Source organism: Myotis davidii, unplaced genomic scaffold (assembly GCF_000327345.1).
Source record: "Myotis davidii unplaced genomic scaffold, ASM32734v1 scaffold496, whole genome shotgun sequence".
Taxonomy (NCBI): domain Eukaryota; kingdom Metazoa; phylum Chordata; class Mammalia; order Chiroptera; family Vespertilionidae; genus Myotis; species Myotis davidii.
Window position 1 is genome coordinate 763262 of NW_006289398.1, and position 24542 is coordinate 787803.

General features: G+C 51.9%; 1 protein-coding gene across 2 annotated transcripts in view; it reads right to left on the minus strand.

Annotated features, from left to right (window-relative positions):
* EGFLAM (EGF like, fibronectin type III and laminin G domains) overlaps nt 1-24542 on the minus strand; it is an 81564-nt gene that overhangs the window by 16198 nt on the left and 40824 nt on the right. Inside the window, exons 10-19 of one of the 2 annotated variants that reach the window (XM_015562634.1) lie at nt 24133-24233; nt 23076-23220; nt 19573-19762; nt 18330-18455; nt 16782-17025; nt 13235-13346; nt 11522-11638; nt 8833-9013; nt 3579-3602; nt 785-863 (exon numbers count right to left, since the gene is read on the minus strand). In XM_015562634.1, the coding sequence (XP_015418120.1) occupies nt 785-863; nt 3579-3602; nt 8833-9013; nt 11522-11638; nt 13235-13346; nt 16782-17025; nt 18330-18455; nt 19573-19762; nt 23076-23220; nt 24133-24233 (1319 nt within the window). The remainder of the gene's footprint in view (nt 1-784; nt 864-3578; nt 3603-8832; nt 9014-11521; nt 11639-13234; nt 13347-16781; nt 17026-18329; nt 18456-19572; nt 19763-23075; nt 23221-24132; nt 24234-24542) is intronic. The other variant, XM_015562635.1, reaches the window with a different exon arrangement.

A 24542-nucleotide genomic window follows, 5' to 3' on the forward strand; every position in this document is an offset into this window, starting at 1 on the left:
GGGTGGAGGGCAGGGGAACGGAACCGGAGGGAGGGGGGGTACTGGAGCCTCAGTCACCAAGGCCTACCAGCCAGGATGGTGACTTGGGCACCTCTGTGTGCCTTGTCCACACGAAGAGAGCTGAGGAGCCCTCGCTGAGCTGGCTGGCTGTGGAGGACATAGACTTTTGCTGCTGAAGGTGGGAAGTAGGACATGGACTTGACACTTTCGGTGGAACTGTGGGAGCACCAGGACCTCTGCTGCAGCTCGCGGCAAAGCACCAGGCCCTGGCCAAGAGCAGCATGAAGCCGGCGTGGCTCAGTGGTTGAGCATCAACCTATGAACCAGGAGGTCACAGTTCGATTCTCAGTCAGGGCACCTGCTTGGGTTGCGGGCTCGATCCCCAGTGAGGGGCATGCAGGAGGCAGCTGATCAATGATTCTCTCTCGTCATTGATGTTCTCTCTCTCTCTCTTCCTTTCTGAAATCGATTGCCCTGACTGGGGAATCACTCATAACCCTGGCACTGTGAGATGTGAGGACTGGAAATCCCAAGGCCAGGCAACCTCCTTGATAGGGTTTGGGTGTTTTGAAAGGCTGCCTCTTTCAAGTTTGTTTTTTTGTTTTGTTTTGTTCTAGTTTCTATGTTTATGATGTGTGGCTGTTTTCCCCCAAGGCCATGGCTAAACGGTCCTCTTTGAGAATTATCTTCTGGCTCATAAAATAAGGAAAACCTTGGGAAAACTATTATGAAATCTACCCCCAGAGAGATAAGGTGCCTGTTGCCGGTTGACACGTATTGTTACCTCTTGAGGATGTCTGGGTTGTCGTAGGTCAGGTAGCTGCGGCCGATGAACTGCGGGATCTCGATGGTTTCTGTGACGGCTGAGGCAGAAGACAAAATGGAAGTTACATGGCCGTGGTTCTGACCCAGCTCTCAGCCACGGGCAGGGAAACAGAGGGCAAGAAGGCCAGCTGGGATCGGGACAGTTAACAACTTGTCAGCTCCTTCCTCTCGGCCAGGTTTGGAGCTGCCTGGCCTGAAGGCCTGGGGTTGGCACCTCCCTGCTGTCCCCTCCCCCAGGCCGGTGTCACTGTGAATGCCCTCTGCACACTGAGACGGGCTTGATATATGCTGAAACTTGAACCTGCCCAGTTGTTCTTGTAAGCCTAAGAGCCGGTCTTGGGCCATGTGGGGAGCAGCTGGGGGCACTCCTAGATGTTCTCCAAGGGAGGCAGAGGAAATAATCCCCCAATAAGCCCACCGGAATTTCCCTACTTGAGGCCAATCTGCCCCAAAACCCTTTCAGCCATGACCTCAGGAGATGGGCCAGCGATGAGACACGAGGCTCTGACGTGTTCTTACAAATCCCCTCCAGTGTCCCACTTCCTAAGCTCTTCACCACAATGTCCTGAAGCAGCAGGGAGACTGGAGAAGGGGAGGGCTGGTTATGCCCATTCTTAGAAGAGGAAACGAGGCACAGACATCAGCAAGGTTCTGCCTGAGGTTAGAGGCTAAGAGAGCAGCAGGGCAGGAACCCGGTTCTGCTCCTCAGCCCACCCTTCACGTTCCAGAACCTCAGCAGCCTGTCTCCTGCCTCTCAACTTGCCTTCCCTTTGTTTTCCTGAGAAATCTCCCTTCTCCACGCAATTGGCACAGGAATAGGTTACGGGTTGTGTTTGGTGTCAAAGGTTAGCGATAATTCAGGAGATGCCACCCAAAGAGATCACAGCATCTCTCTTTCCTCTTTAGAAAAACACAGAAGTGACAGTTGAAAGAACTGAGGCAGAATGAATCTCATTTTCAAACAAATGTGCAAGAAGAACAAGCCTGCTTATAAAACAAATCAGAGTTCCACAAAATATGTGGTTGGTGCAAAAAAGACACCTAACTAAGGATTCTACACCCAAGAGGACATGTATCGTTACTGGACACTACGAAGAACCGGAAGAGTTTAAATGTAGCTTCTAAACATTGTTTGTTTGTTTATTTATTTATTTATTTATTATTTTTTAAATATATAGTTGTATGGATTTCAGAGAGGAAGGGAGAGGGCAAGAGAGATAGAAACATCAATGATGAGAGCGAATCACTGATCGGCTGCTTTCTGCACGCCCCACACTGGGGATTGAGCCTGTAACCCGGGCATGTGCCCTGACCGAGAATCGAACCGTGACCTCCTGGTTCATAGGTTGATTATCAACCACTGAGCAATGCCAGCTGGGCTAAACATTTTTTTTTAAAGAGAGAGATAACAGCCAACTCCAAAACCCAATGGCATTGGGCACCCAAGAATAAGTTCCTATGTTGACAGGTCACCTATAGCATGTTCCTCAAAATCTTTTCATTAAAAGTAAAAATTTTAAAAGAGAAGAAACAAGAAAAGCAAAGGAAGAGATATAAAAGCTTTAAAAGTAATTTCTGAGAAACTGCTCTCTGAAGCAACGCAGCCCTGGACGGAGCCTGCGGGCCCAGAGGACCCATTAGGGCCAGGGACAGAGGAAAGTCTCATCTGTTAAACTCCACCAGCCTCCCCACCTTCCGGTTAAAGTGGGAGGAGGAGGAGGGGGAGGAAAGGCAGGAAAGGAGAGAGGAGAAGAGAGCAGGATGCAAAATAAAAAGGCCCTGATGAGCGGAGGATGAAGGGGCAAGCTAGAGTGAGGAGAGGGGAAAGGAAATGCCAAGAGAGAGAAGGCGGGGGAGGCAGGAAAAGAAAGGACGCCAGAGACGGGCAGCCCCGGGGCAGGGAAAAGAGAGGGGAATGGAAAAGGCTGAGTGCGGAGAGGACAGACCCAGAGGGCAGACATGGAGAGCCAGGGGAGAACCAAGACAAGAAACTGCAGGAGAAGCCCTAGCCGGTTTGGTTCAGTGGACAGAGTGTCGACCTGCATACTGAAGGGTCCTGGATTCGATCAATTCTGTCAGGGGCACATGCCCAGGCTGTGGTCTCGATCCCCAGTAGGGGGCGTGCAGGAGGCAGCTGATCAATGATTCTCTCACATCATTGATGTTTCTATCTCCTTCTCCCTCTTGCTTCCTCTCTGAAATCAATAAAAATATATTTAAAAAGAAGAAACTGCAGGAGGTCCCTGGGCTGAGAACGGAGGAGAAGAGAGAATAATCAGGCAGATGGAGGCGTCTCCCCGGGGCTGCCCATGACCAACATGCCCTTCCGGGTTTGGCTCAACCTTAGGTGGGAGGTGCAGGCAGGGCCTGTCCTTGCTGTTATTGGCCATGGACGTGGGCCGGTGGCCACTAGCTAGGGCTCCCCTGGGCTCCTTGAAATGGTCAGGACGTGCTTGTCACGCGTCTGCTCTGCACACGGAGCCCCTCAGGGGTCTGTTGAGACCGGTCCAGCTGCCTGCGAAGCCCCCGCTCAGGAGCTCAGCGCATCCTGAGGCCCAGTGGGGACTCAAGTGCGTTCTCAGGGCGGCTCTTCTGGGGAGAGGATGCCCGCCACCCTCCAGGGATGGCCAAGTCCCACGCCGCTCCTCCGGGGACCCCTGTGTGTGGTGGCCTGCACGTGCCCCCAGCTGGCCACGCCTGCCTGGCACCAGCCCAGCATGCTCTCCGTCTCTTGTAGGACTCACTGTACTTACTGTTGAGACAGTAGTTCCCACACTCTGCCGTGTGCCAGCATGAAACAGAACAGGGAGAGTCAGAATCTCACAGGCACGTAAACCCCCTCTCTGTGCAGTTAGGGAACCAGCGCGTTTCCCTCTGACGCCTCGCAGAGGGCCCCGCTCGCCTCCCAGCCCCAGCTTCCCACGGGGAGGGGCGGGGGTGGCAGTGGACCAAGAAGACGAAGACGTGAATGACAAGTTGTCTGACACCTCTGAGGCTCCCCGACCTTGAACCGACAGTCCTCCTTTATGCTAAACCTGGAGTAACAGCTCCTGCTAAAAAGTGACTTACCTTGCCTGTCAGTGATTATTACTTTGCTTGGCTCTGGGCTGCGTGTGAAAAAGGAATGATAAGCCAGCCAGCTGCCTCTTCTCTCTCCAGAGTGGAAAACACCAGCCTCGTTCCCACCCCTGCCCACCCCACTTTGCAAGACTCCAGAGCTCTGGTCATGGGCGGTGAGCGAAGGGCAGGGGAACCGTCCAGAAGTGACACCACTGAGTACAAAACAGCGACAACACACCCGTGTAGACATGTAGGTGTGCCTTCTGTCCTCAAACGCTGGGGCTGGAGGCGACCATCTAGCCCTTGGGCCCTTCGTGGTGTGTTTAAATATGGCAAACGGGATTGCATTTAACCGGACCCTTCATGTCTACGTTGTCACACTGCCTTTTCCCTGTGGCGAAGCCTTGCTGATGCATCCATTGACATGTGTTTTGGTCACTTCCTCACATTTATTCCGAAAAGCTTGTGCTGTCCGAGGACACATGGAAGTGCTCCACCCGAGTGAGTGGCAGCCTCCAGGCCAAGCACACTGTCCGCCCGGGACTTGCAATTCCCTGCAGACCAGACAGCGTGAAGGGAGGAGCTGGGGTGTGGCCATCGAGCTCCTTTGCGCAGTCACAGGAGGAGCTGGGGTGTCACCCAGCTTTCCCCACAGCCAGGGCTCCGCTCAGCACCACCCTGACATGTGGCCCTCCACCCGAGGACACGCTTGATGCCCCAGGCAGCTCCCCATCCGGGCTGGGGCAGCTCCAGGAAGCGGACTCTGTGGCCACAAATAAACAAACAAACAAAAACCTGCTCTACACCGAAGACCAGCTCCTGGGCTGAACAGCAGCCGTGTTTCATTGTTTAATCCTAAACCACCCCCAGGAAAGAAATTCCTGGTGGTGGGCATCTTTTCTTCCTTTGTGTTTCCATATCTTGGATTTCGTAAAGCACGGCCTATACTTGCTGGAACCATTTTTCATACACTGGGACCGAAGAATATTAATCCAACTCAGACCCAACAATAAGGCGTGGGATCTACTAAATGCGACATGAAGTGTCCCAAGTGTTGCGTGTGTTGCAGGTCCATGTAGATCAGGCTGGGTCCCGGATGTTAGGACCTTGCTTCCATGAAGAGCGCATGCCTGATGCCCAGCATGGCCGCAGTGGCTATGGGTGTCAGTGGTGAGCGGCATCAGCTTCCCTGCTACAGAGAAATAGCCCCATCTAGTGGCCAGCAGGGTCCTACACCGCCTGAGTCCAAACTTCTCAGTAATGAGGGGAGGGGTCCTATCCCTTCCCCAAGCAGCTGCCTGTGTGCTATGGGCTGGGAGAATCCAGGACAAAACAGCTGCATCCTATACCCGTGTCTGGGATACTCAGGGCATAACAAAGGCTCTGAGAAGTCCTGCAGAAGAGAGAGCTGTTTAACCACATTTCCCCAAACTTCTTTGACCACAGAATACCCCCGCCCATTTTGTGCATGCGAATGTATGTGTGTCTGTCTCTGTGTGAAAAACAGCCATTAATATTCCTTAGAACTTAAATCCTTGCATGCACTCTGGGAAATGCGGCTCTGACTTCTCAGTAACTTGCTTGGCTCTAAGAGCTGTGAGGAACTGGAACGTCCGATGGGCACATTTGGATGAGTAGAAAGAAGAAGAAATCTCTAAGGCAGGGGAGCATTTGTTTTGAGGAGGGAGGCCTTGTTGACACCACTCGGGTGAGATGAGAAGCGGGGCTCAGGATGAGAGTGCTGAGGTTTGAGGTGCAGGAAGGCACCTAAGAGGGAGAGCCCCGAGATGAAGCTGAGGCGACCACCAAAGTCAAGGACTTGAAATCGTGGCTGCGAGTCCGAGAGCCGGTGGGTTCCCGAGGCTGAAAGAGCGGCCTCATTTCCACAGCTGCTGCCTCAGCGAGCCTGTGGTGCCCCGGGGGCCCCAGGGGCTCAGAGGACCTACATGCCCACCTCGGTCAGGGTCAGGCCCTCCTGCTCCTGACCCTCACCTCTCAGGGGCCAAGGGGGCTCCCGAGACCTCCGCGATGGTCAGGGGGCCTAGCGCTTCCCTAGGATTTGTCTGAGTTTTGGGTCCTAGTCCCGGTCTCCCGACCAGATCCCAGTGGATTCACCTGCCTGCCCTCACACACCCTGTGCAGACTAGAGAAACCCGATACCACATTCCTGATGGAGAAGGTGCCCCTGGGTGCGGACTGAATGGGCCTGGGCCTGGAGATTCTCCCCACGCTGCTCAGTGTCCAAGGACGGGCCTAACTTCCGCGGGGAACAAACACCGGGGTCTTGCTTCTGAAGCATGACCTGGTCTTCAGGCTGGAAAAACCCGAATCTTTACATGGACGAGGCTATGAACCCCTGTGCTGGATTAGGCAGGGTTTTCTCTGGCCATCAAGATAGATTCCAACTATTACGAATAGACTATTACGTGTCTTTCAAGCTGAGAATTTGCCCAAACTTTGAGAATGTTCTTTTGCATCTTTACAGAACAGTGAGAGTGCCCACTTCCCAGCGTTGCCATCCTGACCTGGAACTAGACCAGTGATGGCAAACCTTTTGAGCTTGGCATGTCAGCATTTTGAAAAACCCTAACTTAACTCTGGTGCTGTGTCACATATAGAAATTTTTTGATATGTGCAACCATAGTAAAACAAAGACTTATATTTTTGATATTTATTTTATATATTTAAATGCCATTTAACAAAGAAAAATCAACCAAAAAAATGAGTTCGCCTGTCACCTCTGACACGCGTGTCATAGGTTCGCCATCACTGGACTAGACGTTTTCCCCAGGATGACAGCCATCTGTGTGCCCGCTGGGGCCTGGGAGACGTGTTCTGAGCGGCACTAGGCTGCACCCAGAGCCCCATTAATCCCCGGAAGCCACATACGGGAGAGGAAGGTGTTTGCAGGCCGGGCCTCCCCTATGTGAACTCCCCACCCCCCTGCCAGCACTGGCAGCAGCTGCCAGGGTGCCAGAGGGCCATCTTTTTCTCAAGGCACAAAGAGGTAACGATGTAAAAGGGGGGCAGCTGATGCCTCCAGCCCAGTGAGCTGCAGAAAGAGGCCTAAATGCCCCCCAGATCCCCTGCCACTGTCCACTCCTGGGACCTCACCAGGTAGCCCAGACCCTCAGCAGATCTGCCCCTTCATTCTGGTAAAATGTGTTTCTCGTTGAAACTGAACCCACGGTTACAAAGCTATACACCTGAGCTTTTCGTACCTTCATGGTTGATGTTCTGTAGCAGGAAGCGAGGGTCAGCAAGGTCACACATTACCCTGTCCTTCCTCGACTTCCCGAAGCTGCTGACTGCTCATGGGAGCCTGGCCTTCACGCACTGACCATTAGCATTGGTGCTTAAGGCAGGAGCCAGCTTGCCCTGCCTGTGCCCGAGGGGAGGCCCCAAGATTCAAACACTGACCCGTGAAAGCCAGACCCAGTTTCTGAGTGAACGGGCCTCTCTGGAACTGAATCTTGCCAAGTACACACTGTTAGCTAACCAGGGATTCCCTTCTCGGGATTCTCCTCAGGCTCGTTCGCAAATGGGTCTAGGACTTTTCTGTGGGGGGTTATTATAGAGTGAGCTATGTTAATGCACATATTTCATACAATTTGCTGTGCAGGTTTCAAAATTCATTTAAGTATAATACTACTGAATCTGCCATCTGGCCACTTGGCATCTTTCATACTTTCATGCTTTCCAAGACTCCTGAACAACAACTCTATCCTCCCATACCCCGAACCATCTGCCCCAACTTCCAGTTTCCCTCTAAGCCCTCCGTCCGATGAAAACCAGGAACCAGAAACACACAAGGAAGACAGCACACGCCTTCACTTGGGCGGTGCCTGATGTCCTCAGGGCCTATCCATCTTTTAAAAAATTAGTTCCTAAACAGTGAGGCCATCCTGACCCCTGAACAAGAAGCTCCCCGTGGCCCAAGGTGATGCCCGTATGAGGGCAGGCCGCCTCTGACACCCCGGTCCCACCTCCCTCCAGCCAGTACTCTGCCCTGCTCCAGCTCTCGGACAGGGCAGGTTAGAAGCTGAGCACTAGCCCTGGCTGATGTTGCTCGGTGGATAGAGCATTGGCCTGTGGACTGAAGGGTCCTGGATTCGATTCTGGTTAGGGGCCTGGATTGCGGGCTCGAACCCCAGTGGGGGGCGTGCGGGAGGCAGCCGATCAGTAACTCTCTCTCATCATTGATGTTTCTATCTCTCTCTCCCACTCCTTTCCTCTTTGAAATCAATAAAAATATATTTTTTTAAAAAAAGGATAGCCCTAGTGGCATTTCCATATATAAAAAAAAAAAAAGCTGAGCACTCAAATGGGTTTTTATTTTTCTCACCGATAGCAATAAAGCCTGGTGCTGGCTGAGTGCCCACCCGGCATTCTCCCATGGAATATGCATCGTCTCATTGACCCCGCACACCCTCTGCATTAGATACTATTGCTATTTTTATTCTCACTTCACAATGAGGAAACTGAGGCACAGGGGAGACTTAGGTGGCAGGGAACATAGCACTCTACAGAAGGCTATTAATACTTTCCAAGTACAATTCGTATTTTTCTGTATTTGGTAAGATTTCTTTACTATAATGTTCATAAATGTTTAGGCAAAACATTTACCAGCCTATCAGGATGGGCTCTGGGGGTGCCTCAGATGCAGGGGGGTCCTGGGAGCCCCCCTATATTATGGGCTAAACTTTTGGATGCTGGGCCATGAGGGGATTCTCAGGGAAGGGGCCAGGACAGTCAGGTGGGAAGCTGTTCACCTCCTGTTACAGGAGCACCCCAGCATTTTCATCGTTAAATAAGTATAGCAGTTTATATGTGATTAGCCATCGACTATGACACTGAAATCGCTGATGAAAATAACGGGGCTGGCTGGCCTGCTGTCACCAACAGTCCCCTCCCCGCCCTGGCCCGGCCAGGTCCCAGCCCGCGTACCTTGCTGGCAGTGCAGGCCCTCGAAGCCCAGGGGACAGTCACACTCGTAGCCCTCCTCCCGGGGCCGGCAGCTGCCCCCGTGGGCACAGGGGCCCGCCACGCACGGGTGGGCTGCATTGTCCACATTCACGCCGCGGGTGAAGTCGTGCCTCACGTGGATGGCACGGTCGTTCAGGGTGATCTGGGGGAGGAAGCGAAGACAGTCAGGGGCCCGGGAAACACTCGGCGGTGTGTGAAGGGTCCCTCGGCCACTGACCCAGACCACGCGCAGTGAGAGCTTCGGGAAGAGGAGACAAGGGCCGGTAGTGGCCTTCGTAGTCCTGAGTGACATGATGCGGGAACCGACTTGATGGCCGGGGCGCGTGGGGCCTGTGCTGTGGTCTGGAAGGCCTGGTGGCTCGGAGCTCAAAGACAAGGCCCAGTCCCTAGGAAGTGGGGTCCCCACCGGGCTGCCTCTCAGAATCGCCGGGAACTTTTAGGAAATAACTAACACCCAGGTCCACCCAGATATCTGAGTGAGCATCTCTGAGGGTGCAACCAGTCATCAGTAACATTTCCAGGCTTCCCAGTGGTCCTGAGATGCAGCTGAGGCTGAGACAGGGAAGAATCCAGAACAAAGAACCGACACGGAGTGGAGGCTCAGGTGAGGGTGGAGGAGCGGCTTCTCGCTGGACTGCTCTGTTGCCCGACTGATGTCCTGGGGTACTGCCTCAGGCTCCATCAGTGGGGCCCTCCCGATGGTCTCACCTGCTCTCTTTTTTTAAAATCTTTACCCGAGGAGATGTGTTATTGATTTTTAGAAAGAGACGAAGGGAGAGAAACAAAGAGAAAAGAACATCGAAGTGAGGATGTGAGAGGGAAACATCAATTGGTTGCCTCCTGTATGCACCTGACCAGGGATCAAAACCATAATCTAGGTATGTGCCCTGTTCAGGAATCGAACCTGCGACCTTTTGGTGTACAGGATGATGGTCCAATCAACGGAACCAACCAGCCAGGGCCCCCCAGTTCTTGTTGTCCTCCTTCCCGGACACTCTTGAATTCCCTTCCCCTCTACAACCCCTTCCTCATCATTAAAGAAAAAAGGAGGAACTCAGGTCACATTCCCACCACTGCTGGGCATGCTCACTGGGGCCAGAGCGCTCCAGACCCCACCCCTTTTCCCTGAAGCGGGCTCTGGAGAAAGAGGAATTCTAGGAATAGCTTACTGGGCTCCCACCCCAAATACATACACCCATTGTTGCCAGCCCTTGACTCAGACTGTGTATCTACCTGAGCTGCTGGTGTTCCATGTGGGGGAGGCTTTGCAGAACTCAGGGAGAGAAAGTGCCCCAGGACACCCCACCCTGCAGGGGGTCCAAGCAGTTAGCAATGGCATTTCCGGCCACTAACCCCCATTTCCATAGGCTGGCCTGGTCCTGAGCTGGGAGCAAACTTTCCTCCTTCTGAATCTCAGAAGCTGCTGGAGAGCAGCCAGACTCTCTCCATAACCTCCCCCTTTTCATGCCGTGAGTGAAGGGCTGTGAAACTGTCACCGTAGCTGAGGCAAGCCATTCACCGCACCAGTCGCCGCAGGATACGCACAGCCAAGGCTTTGGCCAGGACCTGGGAGGGTGGCCTTCCCCAGAGTGGACAGGAAAGGGCTATGTGTGCTGTGCCCAGGAGGGGGCCTGCGAGGGTGGGAACCCTCTTAGCGCATCAGCTTGCTTCCCAAGTGAGAATTTCAAATACAAGATTAAACAAGGCCAAACCCAGTCACGGGGGTAAGAGGGGGAATAATGGTCTGAATTGAGGTGTCACTGTCACCACCGTTTGCAACAAAGGGAAACACATAGGAGTCAGCAAATAGTGCCTGGACCCCACACTGGTTCACCCAGAAAGGCTGAGCCCAGGGGCCCTTCCCAGCTCCCAGGAGCAAATCCTGGTAGGACCTGCCTTCCCTGCGCCTCCCACCTCAGGTTTTTAAGGGTCAATGGCCCACGCCCCAACCCTGGTGGCCGAAGGAAAACTAGATGACGCTAACACCCAGGAACCCAGCATGCTTCCCTTCAAGTCCCTGTCCCCCTGCATGTCTGCTGCAGACAGAACTCCCTCTTCTCCTACCCGAGAGTCATGGCAGGGCAGCCCCTGGGGAAGGAGGAAGAGATGAAGATGAGTGGGGTCCGTGCCCTGTGTCTGTCACTAGCTGAGCGGTTTCCTCCTGCACCTTCTATGGAAGGACTCTACGCTCTTGAGAACTGGGTTACGCGACTGATGAACCATCGGTAAAGTGGGGGGTGGGGAGGGGCAACAAGAGTTGGTTCTTGCCTTCAGCAAACTGCCCGGTAAGCTACAGAGAAGCGTAGAGCCAAGAGTTGCTATTAGATCCATTCACCTCCTTCCCTTTCGTGGAAGCTTTGGAAGTGACCTGGTGCCAGGACCAGGATATGTTTGTGGATTTGCTGTAAAAATGCATCTTCCTCAAGTTGCGTTCATGCTATGTCTGCTGGGCACAGACCCAGGAGCAGACTGAGACTTTATAAGACGTGGGGTTGGAAAGCTTGCTGTGAATATTCACAAATGAAATCTTAAACATGTCAAAACTCTCTCAAAATGTCCCTGGGGGCAGCGGGTTGAGCATTGGTCACAATTCTCAATCCCACTGTCTGGAGTCAAGGTCACACAACAACCAGGAGCAAGCGAGCCGTACCTTCTGGATGCTCCCGCTGAAGGGCCTGAGGATGCCCGACTTGTTCTTCACCTCGTCGTAACTGGGGACCCCGCCAATAAAGATATCTGTGTTGCAATTAATCTGCGTGAAGCCGCCCTGCCAACAGGTGAAACAAAACATGGTGTAAAGTTGAGAAAAGATGGTCAAGACTAGCACATGCGCCCTCGGGTCCCCTGGAGACCCATCAGGACAATCTGTCTTCATGTTGGTCTGACGCTCACAGGGCTCTGCGTGGCCCCTCACCACCTCGCTGGATGTCTGTAAATTTCACAGCCTCTCTGAGACTCAGGTTCACCATCTACAAAAGGGGAACCGCAGTGTCTGCCTCACAGATGCGGATGCGTCACAGCAAAGGGGTGGATGCTCAGCCAGCAGGACCCCGCCCCGCCAGGTTGACGGCCTCCACCCTGTCCGTCTCACGTGGGGCACGCAGCCTGTGATCTCAGTGAAACGGGAGCAAGAGAGACATGGACCACTGCTGGACAGGAGCCTTCGGAGCCTGGGAGTGGCTCGCCCTGCCTCACCCTGACCCCTAGGGCCTCCAGTCTGGGTCTCAGACGGAAGCTGCCACTGGCCATGGACGGACATGGAGCATGAGTGGGAAGTGGACCCTGTGATGAGCTGCTGGTACCGAGGGCTGTGTGTGACTGACTGGGCACAGTCTCGCCCCTCCTGGCACTGAGCTGGACACGCACCCCTCACTCAGCATGGCCGGCTATTGTTATATTCAGGTGCCACAGCTCTGCCTTCGTCAGGTCACAGACTGAACTGTCTCTGTTGCTAACCTTCAGGCCGTTTGGGATTCTTCTAATTCCCAGGGAGGTTCGGGACACCCCTTCTCCCCCTGCTGTCCCTGAGGTGGTTCCCAGACACGTTTTTTCTTCTCTCCTCCTACACCAAATACCTCTGTCCCCACCCAAAGTCTCTTTTCCTTCCTTTTTTTTTCTGTCGGTCCATTTTCTCAGCAGAACACCCACCTTCACCATTGCCCTCTTTAAATCTTGCAATGCACAAAATAAAGTCAAACATTTTTTTAGGCATCTGTACATTTTTGGGGTGTGCAGAATCCTAGTAGATTATAGCTTAAAGCAAATCTCTCCTATCTCTTCTTAAAAATGTCATTTTCCTTCGGATATATCCCTGGAAATGAAATCAAGTTGGAAACTTGAGTAGAAATTCAGGCCATGAAAGTACAATATCAATACTACTAATAAGTAAAGCTAAACAGTGCTGACCCTATGCCAGGGACTGTTGTGTGTGACATATATCAATATTCTAATTTGCACAGCTCCATGAGGTAGGACTATTATTACCCCCCATTATATAGATGAGAAAACACAAACTCAGAGTCTGAGATCACATTACTGGTAAATAAAGGGAGCCAGATTTTGAACCCCGAAGTCTGATTTCAGAGTCTACTGTACTACACGCCCACAGGAACAAAGGGGGCGGCAGGCAATGCTTCAGGTGCTGCCCTTGAATTAGCTCACTCAATCCGTGAGCTGTCCTGTGAGGCGTCTGCTGCGATTGTCCGCGCTCACAGCTGAAGAAGAGAAAAGTTAAGTAACTTGGCAGGTCGGGGGCTCGGGTGTGGCCCAGGCAGCCTGGCCCTGGCGTCCATGTGCTTCGCCACTTTGTCACCAGAAAGGAAACAGCCCCCACACACCGTCAGGAGCACAGGTGAATCCTTACCTCCGCCATGCCCTCCACCACCTTCTGCTTATCCACCTGCAAGATGCCGTTCTTCGCTGTGCGAGATACACGCAGCTCGTGCCAGCGGCCGAGGGCGAGGGGGTCTTCACTCCTGCGGAGGGATGGAGACTGAGCGTGGGTTAGCACCCTCCGGGTTATGAATGCTGTTCATCGATCCGCTCCGATGACACGGATGCCAACCTCAGCACCTCACGCTGCTCGGCAAAAAGAAAATGATCCTTCCTACTTAGTGTTCGCCCCACTTATCGGACCCCTTCACGGTGGGAACGTTGCATTCATTATCTTATTTACTCCTTACGGCGGGCCTGAAGCGGGGTAGGAGGAGCCTTGTTTTCTAGATGAGGGGTGGCAGGAGGGTAAAATGTGATCATTGTGGCACACGAGCCTAGAAGAAGAAGAGTTATATGGGCTGTGGAGTAAAACAGAGATTCCTTGGTGTACTGATGTCTTGCAGTGACCACTGAAATACATAGAAAATAAGATGGATGGATGGATGGATGGATGGATGAATGGGTGGATGGAAAAAAGGAAAGAAAGGAGGGAGGGAGGAAGGAAGGAAGGAAGGCTAGATGGGGGATAAAAGCCAATATAGCAAAGCATTAACTGTGGACCATAGAACTTGGGTATAATGTTCACTGTACTCTCCTATCAACTTCTACATTAGAGAGTTTTCGTAATAAAACGCTGGGGCAAGGACAGGTTGCGTGTTCTCTGAGATTGTGAACAGGATTAAAAGTAGTTTAAAAATTCAGTTTTAAATTCCAGGTGGAAGCACTTGGAGTTTAAAGGAAGCTGGTCAGAGTCCTGCACATTGCTTTTTACAGGGCGGCGTACGAGGAGTGTCCCCACGCGTCTGTATGCCTAGTGGTGTGGTCCCTGGCCTCTGCTGCAGCTCCAGCTACTCTGGGGTCCCAGGCGATCGCCGGGAAACCATCAGGAATACCAATGCGCCCCGTTACTGAAAGGTCGTCACCCCTTACTTGATTTTTCGCTCTGGCAAATGCTTTTGTGATTTGTCCTTCGCAATTAGGATTTAATCGCCTTGGCTAAATCAATAGGCAATAAAGCACCCAGCGGCACTTCAGCTGGCCCGTGTCCACACAGAGGAACGGCGCCTCGGTCCTGCTCTCACCCTGCAGAGGCCGTTTCCTGCGGATACGCCGCTCGCTCAGCCCGGCTGTATCGATCACGGCCGTCACTGGCTCCTTACAGTTGTCACCATTTTTGAATCCAACTCATAATGAATTGGACCACCGCACCCTTTTCCTCAAGTTAAAACGCTGCGGCCCATTCCACAACCTCCGGTAGGTCAGGCTTTCACAGAATTTGCTTAACTGAGCAGGACGTCTTTGGAATGGTTTGTAACATAAATCTCTCCCAAAGGGGTGTCTGAAACCCCATCAGTGATCACAGTGGTCGGTTTGCCCTGGAGCCTCCTCTTCATCACCCCAGAGCCTCAAGGATTTTGTTTCTAAGCACCTTTCCTGACAGGCAGGAAAACAATAACATTATTACTATTATTACTATTATTTTAACATATTTTTATTGCTTTCAGAGAGAAAAGGAGAGAGAAACATTAATGATGAGCGAGCATCATTGATCAGCTGCCTCCTGCACGCCCCCTACTGGGGTTTGAGCCTGCAACCTGAGTATGTGCTCTGACCAGGAATGGAACTGATCTCCTGGGTCATGGGTTGATGCTCAATCACTGAGCCACACTGGCCACACTATTTCTTGAGTACAGTGGGGCCTTGACTTACGAGTTTAATTCGTTCCATGAAGGGGCGCTGATGAGCCACAACCCTCCCTGGCTCCTGCCAGTCATTCCTTATCCAGGACGAAGCCACTTGAAAGTACAACGTGCTGTGCAAGGCGCCTTCCTTTCTCAACTGGACAAACAGTTCTTAGCAAACACTTAGACGGGTTGCATACTAATCACGTGTAAACTGAATCAAGTAAATACCCCCCCGAGTTGTCTTGAGACACCAGTGTGTTTGCAGAACCAGGGGTACAAGCATGTCTTCCGTCCCCCACGGTGGGAGGAGTCACTGATGGGCAGGGGTTCAGCCATAAGGGCAGACACAAACTGGCCTTTTGAAGAATCGTGGAACTCCGACGCAGTCATTTCCCATCAGCCATGAACTATGACCAGCAACTCAGGGCTACGCACGGCTGTAACATCTCACCCACATGCTCTTTCTGGAAAATGACAGCCCAGCAAGATGAGTGGATCGACCATGACCTGCAATCACCTTCAGAACAACAGCAAGCTCACTGATTGCCTGCTGCGGGGCCGCTCGGAGGCAGGGCGTCCCGTGAGCCCCAGCAGAGAAGAGATGGACACACGTGGGAGCGAGAAGCGTGGCCTCCGGGTAGGAGGGAGAAACTGCCAGGGGAGGAACACTGTTAAGAGCGAGACACAAACAAACAAGAAAAATGTCTGCATCGCCCAGGACTCACAGAGATACAGACACGGCACTGAACCGTCGATCTGAGTAAATTCAACCACAGACCAGGTGGCAGAGGGAAAGTTCTCACAACTCAGAACCCATTCCGCAGACGCCAGCCAGCACTCGAGGCATCGATTTACCGCTGGGCGTGCCATTGAGCCTCCTTGAGCACACTGGTCAGAGGGGGGCCTTTGCACCTGCTGGGGACTCGTGTCAGAGCACGGGGAGCAGTGAAAGACTCGCTAAAGCGTAAGTCACCACTGAAGGAACGGCAAAGAGGAAAGTCAAAATGCACAGTGAAGTCACCAAGGACATTTCTGTTCATTAAATTTCCGTTAATAGTTTTAAAAAATATATTTCAATTGATTTTTAGAGAGAGAGGAAGGGAGGAAGAAAGAGGTATGGAGAGAGAGAAACATCAATATGAGAGCACATCATCAGTTGGATGCCTCCTGCACGCCCCTACCAGGGAATTCGGGGAAGAAAGTGGTATGGAGAGAGAGAAACATCAATGAGAGCACATCATCAATTGGATGCCTCCTGCACGCCCCTACCAGGGAATTGAGCCTCCAACCTGGATATGTGCCCTGACTGGGAACCGAACTGACAGCCTTTTGGTGCATGGGATGGTGCTCAACCACCTGAGCCACACCGGCCAGGGCTCTGCTAGTGCTATTTTACTGGTCACTGTTTAATTGCTAAGCGCCCACCAAGTGAGGCTCGGGCAAGGTGCTGATTCATTACAACTCATCCTATCTCCGCTGAGGGCACGGTGTGACCCCACGTGGAGAGGAAGGCTGTCACTCCCCCTCCCCCCTGAAGCAAGCCCGTTTTCCTTAGCTTCAAGCAGAGAATCGGCACCTTTTGGGCAGCCGTGTAAGAAAAGGGAGCCTTGCAGCAGGCCAGCACGACGGACAGGAGGCCTGCGATCCGTATTAGTCAGGAGAGGTTTCGGGAAGGATCACTGCAGGGGACACAGGGAGGGCACACACTATGGAGTGACATGCACCTTTTCCCAGCGTGGCTGCAGTCTGGCTTTTCGGGGAAGGGGAGCCCCTAAAGCTCTCAGCCCTTACCTGAGCACAGCCGTCCCGGAGCCACAGTCAAAGCGGAACTCCACGTGGCCCCCCGCCAGGTTGATGGACAGGAAGTCTCTGCTGCCCGTGTCGTGGCTGTACAGGAGGACGCCGTCGCCCGAGTCTGGCCGGAAGGTGATCTCAAACTCCATGAAGGACAGGTACCGCCGGGGCTCCAAGGGCCAGGGCGTGGCAGCGTAGGACCTCAGGGACTCTCTGAACTGAGGAACGGTCAAGGTGAAAGCTGAAGAGACAAGCATGTGGTCAGAAACCCCTCTGAGGCAGAACTAGCCGTGTTCTTTTCCCCTGGGCACCACCCTGCGGTGAGGTGGGTGGGCTCACTGAACTCTGGCCAGTGGCATGAGGCTGGGAGCACACCTATGCAGGTGGGGCCCATAGAACTTGCCCCCATCCTCCCTGTGTCCATCCCCCCCCAACCCCGGCTGGCTGGACACAGGATCAGAGGACTGTGTCCCTGAATGACTGCGTGGAGCAGAGGCCAGCCCACCACCGCCAGCACCTCCAAGCTCTGCAGCCATGTGAACTGTGAGCAAGGATCGGCCTGTATTATGTTAGGCCACGGAGATACGAGATGGCATGTAACAGCCTCACTTACCCCAACTCCTATGCCCTCTTCTAGGTGGCATGAGGTTTTTTTAAAAAATTTTTTCATTTATTTCAGAGAAGGGAGAGGGAGAGAGAGATAGAAACATCAATGATGAGAGAATCATTGATCAGCTGCCTCCTGCATGCCCCACACCGGGGATCCAGCCCGCAACCTGAGCATGTGCCCTGACCAGGAATTGAACTGTGATCTTCGGGTTCATAGGTCGATGCTCAACCACTGAGCCATGCTAGTTGGGTAGTGACATGAGATTTTACATTATACAGTGTTACAAAAACTTTCTCCAGTAAGGCATCTTAAGTCCAAATCTCAATCGCTGGTGGAAAAGTTAAAACACATTCAATTCTGTGTGGTTTTCCAAAATATTTAAACATTTTCCATTATTACATATGTGTATTTGTGTGTGCACATGTTTCTACATATGTATACTTATGTGTGTGTAATTGATTATATATGTTTTTATATAATCAATATATACGTTATTGAGAGGTGGGATAATTCAGCAGAGCAGTGCAAAGAAAATGACACAAGATCACTCTCGTCCCATCGTGGGGTTGATGTTTCTGGGCATGTCTTCCCAACCTTACCTCCGAAACTCTCAGATCATCTAAGCAGCGAGCTGTCAATGCTCTGAACTGAGCCTGAAACAGGCCGCACAAATATAAGCTCTTCAAAGTTATTTGAGGGCCAGGAGGAGCCCCCAAAACCTGACCTGGAACATCTTAAAATGAAGTTTGGTTTGACACTTACACTTTAAGACACTCCACCTTAAAGAGAAGAAAAAAGATTCTCCCAACCATCCCGGGAAGCAATGTTAATCCCAGAAGCACATATGGGCTTTGCTCAAAGTACACCGAAGGAAATTCACATCCCCATCAATTAACAAGCAGATAGAAATCGCCATCAACTTGCTTCTTTCTCACCATCCTCGCAGTGTCGCCCTTTAAATCCCAGGGGACAGAGGCAGATGTAGTTGTCAGCTCTGACGGCCATGCAGGTGCCGCCGTGGATGCACGAGGTTTCATCACAGATCCCGCTGCTGCACTCACCTGGACACAGAACGGATCACACAGCTGCTTTGTCACCAGCCAGCCCAAGGCCCCGGAGCTGGCCACGCCACGGCCCAGGCTCTGCACAGACACAGTGGGCTCCCACTCCTGCTGATTCATACCTCCCACCGCTGCACCAGCCTTCTGCATGAGTGGCACCTACGCTTCCTCTTCGCTGGGTCCTCACTGTTCTTTCTGAACAGCCACAGAGACTTTAAAACATGGTGGACACAACAGATTTGGGGGCAACTGTTTGACCGCTGACGGGGATGACCGAGTTGTTTTTGCATTAATTCCTCTCTCTGTTGTTCCCGCGAGAGCGATTCAATCCCCGCAATGTGAACAGAGCGAGGATGTTGGAAGTGTCCTAGGCTGTGTGGCCCAGTTACCTAAAGCGCTGCCTCCTTCTGGTTGGACATTGCATCAATCAAGCTCAGCACTAAGGACTCAGAGGCCACGTCTAAGTTTAAGAACTGGCCTCAGGGCCGCCTCAGTTTGGAGCAGCGAGGGGCAGGGAGGCTCCATGAGGCCTCAGCATGTGACTTCAGCAGCCCTGTTTCTCCCAGAAAGTTATGATCTTATGAGGGAGAGAAAGTGATGGCGAGTAAAGGTGCTCACAGGTTCAACATCAGGTGGTTGGTTAGTTCTCTTAACACATTATTTGCGGGTAGTTTTTATCATGCGCTAACAGGTGGCACGGACCATTTTTGCTAATTTTTTGCGCAAATGGCAACGTTCAGTAAAATTACGATAACTTTAGTTTTACATATTTTTTTCAATGAAACTTTCTGTGATTTACTATAAAATGTATACTGAATTATTTTTCTTAGAATAGCACTGAATGCGTGGCGAGGCAGAGAATTGTGTGAAGGGATGACTCTATGCATTTGAATAGATTACTGCTATACCTGGAAGTACATACATAATTCACCATTGTATGTCATCAGAGAGGCCCATGAAGGGTGCACTTGGTCATTTTCAAGGGCAGGTCACCAGATGATACAAACACAGCCCCCTACAATTCACCCCCCACACCCTCCTGCAACTCACCCCCCACACCCGCCCACACCAAAAAGGCACCCACAGGAGCACCCCTGCCCACCTGGCACCCACTTACCCACATCAGCCCCACCGAGGGCTCGCCCCAGGGGCCAGGGCCGCATGTCCACTCTCTCCCCGTTCACCGTGAGCGACTGCACACAGCCTTGAAAGCCTCGGTCTGTTCCTGTGGCTCTGACCAACCAGTAAGTGCTGGGAGCCCCACCAAGATAAAGAGGCGTCCGGAAGGTGATTTTAGTGTACTGGCCCTTTAAGAAAGTAGAAAACGGTGATTCAGGAACCAACACCCAAAGCCAAAAACCGCAACTGATTTTAATGAGGGGCATGATCAGGATGTAGCTTACAACCATCGTATTTATCTTTAAGACCCTGCCCTGCAGCAAAATTAAACCCATGGTCACCGCAGGAGACGCAGTGAGCTTCTCGGAGGGCTGTTACGAGCAAGGGAGCAAGGAGGATTTTGGAAAGCCTCGCAAGGAGGGGCGGGGAGCAGAGCCAAGAGCAACCCAGCAGGCCGTGCACCAGGCTGGGCCTCCAAAAACAACGTTCTCCTTCCAGTCCTGACACCAACGTACTGTGCACCTCGGCGGGGTCACAGGGCTGCTCTGTGTTCCGAAGGGGGTCATACTTGGTGTGTGGACGTGGGCTAACATCGACCCTCTCTCTGTCCTGCTCACCTTTACACTACATCCTGCAGGAAACACCGGGCGGGGCGAGGGGATTAGCGAGCAGATTTTGTTGCAAAATATTTTGAAATTTGCTCATGGATAGGATGTTGTTGTTTTTTTTTAAGTTTTACTACACTTAGATGGAGACAGTTCCAGTTTTACAGCAGACCGCAGCCTGGACCGCAGCTTGTGAGGTTGTAAAACACAGGCCTGAACGTCAGGTGGGACGAGATGAAGGCACCCGTGGCCACGCGCTTCTGCGATTATGGAAATATCTCATTCATGTGGATGAATGGCTACATGGAAGAGGGTTGGGAGAAGGCAGGCCGCCAGACTCATAAAATGCCCAGAAGTTAAGCCACTGAAATGTCTTCTTTATCCTTTATACTTTTGTTACCAAAAAGTAGAAGACCCAGTCATGGCTTTATCTCTGCTAATGAACAGATAAGACTCCTTGGTAAACAGTACACTGACCATGAGCTGGGCAGGTTTAAGTACGTGCAGTGAAGTTTAAGGATTAATTGTTTGCCAGCCACCGACATACTGCTCTGTTACAGGGATTGGGTGCCTTCTTGGCTTATTTCATCCACATCCTCCGATTCGCTCCTTCTGGATTCCATGTTCACACCCTGGCCCTGCTCCCTGACCCGAGACCACAGCAGGGGCCTGACAGCTCCCTCCCTTTCTCCTTGGCGGCTGGTTCCTTGGAGGCTCCATTCACGACACCCCAGGCAACAGTCTTCGAGCCTGGCCTTTACCTGCTCTGAGGAGGGCTGCCTTCAGGCCCCTGGAGCCTGCTTTGCCTGCTTATGCAGAGAACTGGGATTGCCCCCGAGTTTGCATTCCCCCAGCACAGCCCTTAACAGTTTCTAATGAGTGCAGAAGTACAAAAATCCAACCTGCTGGCTTTGGGCTGGAGTCACCCAGAGGTGTAAGGTATCCTCAAGCTCCCCTGTGGGGTCAGGCTGCAGCCGCACCCTGAAGAGGTCCCCCTGAGAGCTCACCTATGCCTACTTTCGCCCTTCCCTGTCCATCTCTCCCTCCCTTACAGGTTCCTATGGCAACACTACGTTCATGCACCATTTGCACAAGACTCCTTCTGCGGCCTGTCTCTGAGGAACTCTAGCTTAAGACAGAGTCATTTTCTCCCGAAGGCCGTTTATTCAACATTCCACATCTGTGGTCCTGTTCACACAACTTGCTTAGCACGTCCTGGGAGTAGAGAGACAAACATTGCCCTGAGTATCCATACAATTATATGCTTCTTGCAATTAATTCTCACAGTCACTAAAATCACAGACTCTTAGGATTAGAAATAATATGAAAACTCATATAGCCCAAGCTCCCGCTGGCTGCTGGATTCCTTGAACATCCCTCCCAAAGGTTCTGAGAAGTTTCTTTTGGGGCATCCCCTCAGACAGGGAGCCATCTCCTGAGAAAGTCTGTTGCACGTCTGTAGACCTGTGCGTGATTAGGTAAAGCTACAATTGGCTCTCTGTGGCTCACCCATTCAGCTCAGCCTTGGGACCACAGAGTAAGTCTTTCTCCCTCAACACTGATGAAAAGCTACCTCCACACCTTCATCTTCTCTTCTCCACACTAAACAGCGCTCCTTCAATTGATCATTCCAGGGACTTCAAGTCATCTTCCTGTTTCATTGACTGCTTGTTGCACATGCTCCAGTTTTTCTGTAAACCTCTGAGAGTGTGGTCATAGACCTAAAAACAATCCTCTTCGAGGATCAGTCACCATTAGAGCTCTGGAAGCTATATAGTCACCAGAATAAAAGAGAATTATCACTTCCCGTTTTCTAGATGGTATGGCTCTATTAATGTAACCAATCATTTCATTAGCTTGTTGTTACTACATGGTTCTGTTTATTAACCTTCATAGAACCTCCTTGCTTTAAATCTTACACCGTTTTCAGAGGTGTTGTTTCTTCATCCTGTTTTCATGTTAGTATTTTGGACCCAAATTCAAAGCTTCTTTATTCCCATCTAACTTAATTTTAATCATATGGGCCTATTGTTCTGGCATGGATGTGACTCTCTAGTTCATTTATTCTGTCTTTTCCTTCCTTAGAAATGTATGCATAAGTGATCTCACTGGATTCACAGTCATTATCTTGAATTTCTTTTCCTTTGGAACCATCAGGGTCCACATTACCAGGGCTCAGCAAGGCATGGCCCTTCATTTAACATGTCTCACCAGCACAGAGGAGCAAAGAGCCCAGGCAGGGAGGAAGCTCTCCTCAGATACACAAAGGCCTTCTTACTACATTTTCCCTCAGAGAATACGGACAGCTGACTGATTGTAATTACAGGTTCGGTTCCTTGGCGGGTTGCTAACCCAAACTGTTTATTCCAAACACAGTCCTAAAATTGTCCCAAGCATGACAAATATGTGAATACCTGGGCGATTTGCTGAGTAGCCCAACGGTTAAATTATTTCACCACTTCCTATAATCATGGTCCCCAAAAAGGTAGATGAATGGGCGATTCCTGCAGATTGAACCAAGTGAACCTCTTGGAAGTATTTCCTAAAGCCGCAGGATGGCGACACCCCGTCTCAGAAGCCAGCTTCGCATCTGGCACTGATAGTGGCTCTCCCTCTGCCCCGGGCCTTCCTGTCCTTGTGGAGAAAGAATCTGTCCCTGGGCGCCCACCACGATGTTGCGTGCAGATTCTGCTCTCCTGGGTGGACGGGGGATGGATGTGTCCCCTGACAGCGCCCCTGGGGTGGCGAGATCCCGCAGGAGCACGCTAGAGCTCCGCTCCATGAACAATGGCCCATCTGGAGCCCGAGTCCTGCCAAGTGTGCTTCCGCTCTGTGGTGGGCCCTCAAGATGCCTCTGGTGGTGCCAGGTGGGTGGGCAGGGCATGCGGGGACTCACCTGGGACTGGCCCGTCACCGGCGTGTTGTTGTTTAGCTGCAGCAGCCCGTCCAGCCCATCTCTGTAGAGCATGACCGTGTGCCAGGCCCCTAGTTTGATTTTGGTCTCACTTACAATGATGGCAACCCCAGTTCCACAGTTAAACCTGCGGAGGAGGAAAAGGAAAGATCCTTTGATCAATCAGCTCGCTGCGTGTTCAGTTCGCACGGACATCATCTCAGGCTGACGGCCTCTCTGGGAGCCAATGCGCTCAGAGTTAGGTTTACAAGCACCAGGGGCAGCTTAAATGTGTGCACGGAAGAGCTAGGGCAGTGATGGTGAACCTATGACATGCGTGTCAGAGGTGACACATGAACTCATTTTTTTGGTTGATTTTTCTTTGTTAAATGGCATATAAATATCAAAATATAAATCTTTGTTTTACTATGGTTGCAAATATCAAAAAATTTCTATATGTGACACGGCACCAGAGTTAAGTTAGGGTTTTTCAAAATGCTGGCATGCTGAGCTCTAAAGGTTCGCCATCACTGAGCTAGGGTTTGTTCTCTGGGACGACATCTGTCTAGTCGGTCTGGTTATCTTCAATCTGCCCACGTGTGGGTGCTCAAGAAACACTTGCTGTTGAATGAATGAATGGTTGTCAGGTACCTGATTCTGCAAAGGTCACCTGTGGCCCTGATGCTCCAGTATTTACTAACCTGGCCCCCGTTCACCTTATGCACACTGTTCCCTGTGTACAAAAACCCATTCTGGCCCAGCCTGCGTGCCTCAGTGTTTGAGTGTCGACCTATGAACCAGGAGGTCATGATTCGATTCCAGGTCAGGGCACATGCCTGGGTTGTGGGCTCGACCCCCCAGTGTGGGGCATGTGGATCCAGCTGGACAATGATTCTCTCTCATCATTGATGTTTCTATCTTTCTCTCCCTCTCCCTTTCTCTCTGAAATTAATAAAATCATGAAAAAAAACCCATTCTGCATTTACTTTTGTCACACTGTAAAAATGGAAATAGAACATAAGGTGGTATTAAAACATCTGCGGGCTTTCGGCAGAGTTACCTGAATTGGAGTGAGCGTCGGATGATGGCCAGGGCCATGAAGTCGCCCCTCTCGTGTTCGCTCTCCCCACAGTAGAGCAGTAAGCCGTCCTCCGCCTCTGCCTGTTGGACAAACAAAAGCCACAGGAACCATGAGCATCGCCTGGCCCGTCACACGCCACCTGGAAACACTCATGAGCCTGAACCCTGAGCGTGCTCCTCTGCGGGCCCACCAAAGGGACAAGCACGTGGAGCCCGGTGACTCCCCAGGTACCTGGTCCCAGCACCCCGACGGCAGTGGCACAAACTGTGTGAGGAATGTCAAGGAGGCGACAAAGGGGAGGCCGCCTCGTGTTCGACCTGCTCTTTGCTTGTTCCCTGGACCCACCAGCAGAGCCTCAGGGAAACCGCGGCGGAGACCAGGGCCACGGC